This window comes from Cyprinodon variegatus, unplaced genomic scaffold (assembly GCF_000732505.1).
Source record: "Cyprinodon variegatus isolate N-32 unplaced genomic scaffold, C_variegatus-1.0 Scaffold2879, whole genome shotgun sequence".
Taxonomy (NCBI): Eukaryota; Metazoa; Chordata; class Actinopteri; order Cyprinodontiformes; family Cyprinodontidae; genus Cyprinodon; species Cyprinodon variegatus.
The window spans coordinates 932-6,057 of NW_015153332.1; the positions used below are offsets into that span (position 1 = coordinate 932).

General features: G+C 45.0%; 1 protein-coding gene across 1 annotated transcript; it reads left to right on the forward strand.

Annotated features, from left to right (window-relative positions):
* Positions 1–429: 429 nt before the first annotated feature.
* Positions 430–5,035, forward strand: LOC107081085 (formin-binding protein 1 homolog). Its single transcript, XM_015369300.1, has 5 exons — positions 430–480; positions 554–663; positions 2,373–2,505; positions 4,537–4,682; positions 4,764–5,035. The coding sequence occupies exons 3-5, from the start codon at positions 2,389–2,391 to the stop codon at positions 4,963–4,965; spliced, it is 465 nt and encodes a 154-aa protein (XP_015224786.1). The 5' UTR covers positions 430–480; positions 554–663; positions 2,373–2,388; the 3' UTR covers positions 4,966–5,035.
* The last annotated feature ends 91 nt before the right edge of the window (positions 5,036–5,126 follow it).

The following is a 5,126-nucleotide window of genomic DNA, read 5'->3' on the forward strand; positions in this document are numbered from 1 at the left end:
TCCCGGCAGGACAGGACGGGTCCCCTTTTCCCTGACTTCCAGTTGAGAAAATTTGATCAATTCCCCTGACAGACCAGCTGACCAGATCCAGTGTTTGAGTTCGGTTGAAATGAAGAAAGAGTTCAGAAAAGACAAGACAGCAAAGCAGAGACAGTTCAACAGTGTTGAAGATAACTTGGTCCAGACTCTCTGTGGACCTTGTGTGGTTCTGAAGAACCACCATTCTGGACCTGGCCCTCACACACAGCAGAGACTGAACCTCCAGCAGCAGATCATCTTCTACTCCTCGATCATTTAGTCCGTCCTGCTGGGTTGGATCGTCTACAGAACAGGAAATGAAACTCCGCTCATCTTCATTAGGGGAACCTTCTGATGCTGAATGAAGGAAACACCTGATTAATCTGATGTTTTCACCTGCATTGATGTTCTCCTTGTCTTTTTTCATGCCCTCGTCTCATTGGACAGCTGTCCCTGAAGCTGGTTAGTATGCATCCCGGTCTGTCCCAGATCCACACCTGAGTGGCTCCTAATGAAGGTTGCTGAACTGTTGCAGGGCTCCAGCCTGACCGACTGCAGCCACCTTCCTCCTGAGCAGAGGCGCAAGAAGCTTCTGACCCGAATAAACAACATCAACCAGGAGATCCAGAGAGAGCGAGAACAAAGGTAACAATGCCCCCCCTCCCCTGGGGGGGTGGAGAAGGTAGAGGACCTTCACCTCTGACTGCAGTCAGAAGGTCAGAAGCATCCATAGAACCTAGAATATGATCCTGACTGGATAAAAGTTCTCAATCTAGATGTCCAATGTCAGAGCTTCACTCTACATGCAGTCATCCACACCTTGATGCTGCAGCCACAGCTGCTCTGGGGCCCGCTGATAGAAGAGAGGCTGCAGTAGGGGCCAGCTGAGTCAGAGGAGCCACATCAGTACAGGGCATCTACCATTAGCAAGCTGGGATTTAAACCAGCAACCCTCTGACTGCAGGGTGAGCTCCTACATCCTGATTCCTTCATCTCTGCTAGAAACGTTAAAAACATCAGCTGATCTGAAAAGAAACGATCATAGATCTACGTCAGGAGAACCAGGGGAACCTTCTGGATGGAGATGATCACGAAACAGACCAGGAGTCGGCTCATCTTCATCATCATCATCATCATCATCATCATCATCATCATCTTCTTCATCATTATCACCATCTTCATCATCATCATCATCACCATCTTCATCATCATCATCATCACCGTCATCATCTTCATCATCATTACCATCTTCATCATCACCATCATCATCTTCATCATCATCTTCATCATCTTCTTCATCTTCATCATCATCTTCATCATCATCACCATCTTCATCATCTTCATCATCATCTTCATCATTATCATCATCACCATCATCATCACCATCATCTTCATCATCATCATCATCATCTTCTTCATCTTCTTCATCATCATCTTCATCATCTTCACAATCATCATCATCATCATTATCATCATCACCATCATCATCATTATCATCATCACCATCATCATCATCGTCATCATCACCATCATCTTTATCATCATCATCATCACCATCTTCATCATAATCATCATCATCACCATCTTCATCATCATCACCACCATCATCATCATCCTCAGGGTAGCTGCTGATTACAGGAAGAGAAAAGGTTTAGAAGTTCCGTTTGATTCCAGCTGTAAACAGTTGAACTGTAACTTTAAGGAGTTTTACCTCCAGCTGAAAATGATCCTGTAATAGTTTATAAACTTCCTGCCTCCTGCTGCGGCTCTGATGGACTCTAAACTTCACCGCCGTCGTTTTAGAAATGCTTTTACCAACATGCCTGTAAATGTGTTTCAGCAGAAGGAGGTTGGTCCTCCATCCTTCCACTATTGATTCATAATCAATCCAGGTTTCTCCTCATTATGGAGCTCCATCACAGAAACTACATAAAACTCTCCTCAGGTTTCAAAAGGCCAAACTGTTAGCATTAGCATCTGACTGAATGTTCTCAGGAGGATGGACCTCCATGCTGCTCAGAGCGCCACCTACAGGTTGATCTGGTGGAGCCCACAGAATGACGAAGACTCCTGGAGGTTAGAGGAAGCTCAATTTAGGCCTTTTTTGTGGTTTTTAACTTGTTGCACTAAAGGAATGACTGAGTTAGAGCAGAACCGCTGAGCTAGATCCTCCAGATATCAAAGGTTAGTCAGGCTCAAACATTCTGCTCTGACGTCAGAACCCATTTAATGTGAAGATTTTGTAAATGTATTTGAGTTTTCTTCCTTCCAGGCATTAGAAGCAGAACCATAATTCACATCATCTAAGCATGCAGTCAGAAACTGGAGCCGTCAGACTCCGCTCTGTGTTTCAGAGACGCTCTGCTGAAAATGAGGGAGGTCTATGAACGAAGTCCACAGATGGGAGACGCCAGAAGTTTGGACCCTCGACTGGAGGAGGTGAAGCTGAACCTCCAGAGACTTGAGGAGGAATTGAGAAGGAACCAGGTGGGTGGTCCTTCTCAGAGCTCCTGGTTTCAGGGTAGGGGGGTAGGGGGCCCTGAACAGGCCTCTTATAGTACTTATAGTAAGAAATACATAAGAGGGACATTTCATATTTATTACTTTAAGCTTAGTCTGAGACTGAACCCACATAGCGGACACCTTGGCTGAATGGTTCAGAAGGATGAGAGGTTTATGTGTCATAAAACGTGATAACAATGTATCATGGCAGCAGCGACCAGAAACAGCTCCCAACGATTCCACAAAATACGCTGTTCAAAATGCTACAAACCAGGCATTAAGCCTTCATCTACGACCGCCAACGCCTGCTGGAGCTACGGTCACTAAGCGTTCTAAATACAGATATTCTTCACCGTTTAAATGTAAACGCAACAGCAGCGGGCTCACTTACCAGGCCAGGCCAGAGGAAGAGATGCACATGGCGGGCTAACGACAAAGCTATGGAGAAATCCTCACAGACCTCCGCTTCCATCAGTCCTGCTCACCCACATCCGCTCGCTGGAAAAAGATGGATGATCTCTGACTGAAACTCTCATTAAAGGAGGAGATCAGTAACTGCTGCTCCATCATTCTGACGAAGTCATGGCTGCATCCAGCAATACTGGACAATACTATTAGCCTGGAGGGGCTAACGCTAAACTGCGCCAATAGGAACAAAGAACTAATCGGTAAGACTAGATTTTTATGATGGTATTTCTACATCACTAAGAGGTCCTACTACATGCTACTAAGTTATTCGTATCTAATGTGAATATCACTAGTAGACCGTAGTACCAGTGAATCACCAGTAGGTGTCAGCACTGCAGTGGAAATGTCTCCAATCAGACAGATGATGTAAACGCTGACCCCGCCCTGACCTCCCCGCTGTTATAGGTTTGATTACGATAAGTAACCTTGAGATAAACAGCCGCACCTCCTGTTTGTGAATTAATGATTGTTGATATATTTAACCCCCACACACACACACACACACACACACACACACACACACACACACACACACACACACACTCCGAATCCAACCCCTACATGCTGCATGTTGATGTACCTCCGTCCAGTGATGTTTAGCTCTTCTTTAATATTTTACTTTATATAAATATTTTTTACAGTGTCTTGTCTGCAATGTGGCAATAAGAATAGTTGCCTTGATGCCAAAAAGAGCCCAACAGGTTTTACTTTCACAGGTGGAGCAGTACGGCTTTCGCCACAGTGTTCCGCTTGATTTATGCATAGAAATAGCTTTATTATAATCATGCAGTGAGTTTTACAGATTAAATGGACACTGCAATGTAGGTAGAACAGAACTTACTTTATATTTTTTAGGTTTCTAAGGATGCTTGTTTTCCTTCTCAGACTTTGTTTCAACTACTTTCCATCTTCTTCTTTTGATTTTTTTATTCCTCACAGTCATGTGATTAAGCAGGATGGAGAACATCCCGTTACCATGGAGACTCTTCTGTGAACTTTAACTTTATCTCTTTACGTTGGACTGTTCTGCAGAGAGAGAATTAAATTTATTCAAAGAAACGGCTGAAAGACGGTCAGACTCCTGATGGCTAAGTGATTATTAACCTTCCTGTGTCTGGGCTCAACCAGTGAAAGAAGCTAAATCTGTTTTGTGCAGTGTCCCTATCTAATAAAAAAATAAAATGTCCCATTGTTTGGAGTTTAAAAAATGCTGAGTAACAATCAGTTAACGTGAAACAGTTCAGTTCATCCATACAGATGAGCAGATCATGAAATTCCCAACCTTCCCTTCTGGTGTTCAGTGCAGATGGTCTCCAGGAACAGGGTTGTCTTCTCAGACTCACTCCAGCCTCTCTGGTCTTAAGTTATTGTAAACGTTAAATCTGAAGAGCCTTCTGAGAGACGTGTCCCTCTGAAGGAGTCCCAGCTCTCTGTCCTAGTGGACAGGTACTGGTAGTACTCAGTGGGAACTCTGGGTTCATACCGCCAGCACCCGGGACCCATTCTGGAGTTCTACGTTTCGCACTGAGCCATGTTCTCTGTGTGCAGGCATGGCTCTCCGAGGCAGACGGCAGTCTGTCCGATCACAGCAGTAGGAGACAGAGTGGAGGTTGTGGGTTGAACTCCCAGGCAACAACACCAGGCAGCAGCAGCTTGAAGCATCTGAATAACCGCAGCCCAGCCAGCAGAGAGAGGTGATCAGGACTAATTACTGCTTCTAACGATTGAGCTGAGCCTCTGAAGTGATTGGACTGAACTTTGCTCTCCCCTTCCAGCCCTGATGGCAGCTACACTGAGGACCAAGGAGCCGAACTTCACTTCAAGTCTCGCAGTTCAGAGTTTGATGACGACTTTGATGATGAAGAACCCTTACCAAGTATTGGCACCTGCAAGTCTCTGTATCCTTTCCAAGGTACTGACTCTGTTTGGACCATCTGGGACGGGTGGCCTGACGGCTTAAGACCTGAACTAAGGTAGCTAGTTCCGACTCACTCTGGGTCCCTGAGCAGAACTTTTCACCTCAGATTAAACACTGAGACGGAGGGCTAATTTTGCTTCTGTGTGATAATACTGTAGAACGATACTATAGGACGATACTGTGGAACGATACTATAGGACGATACTGTGGAACGATACTA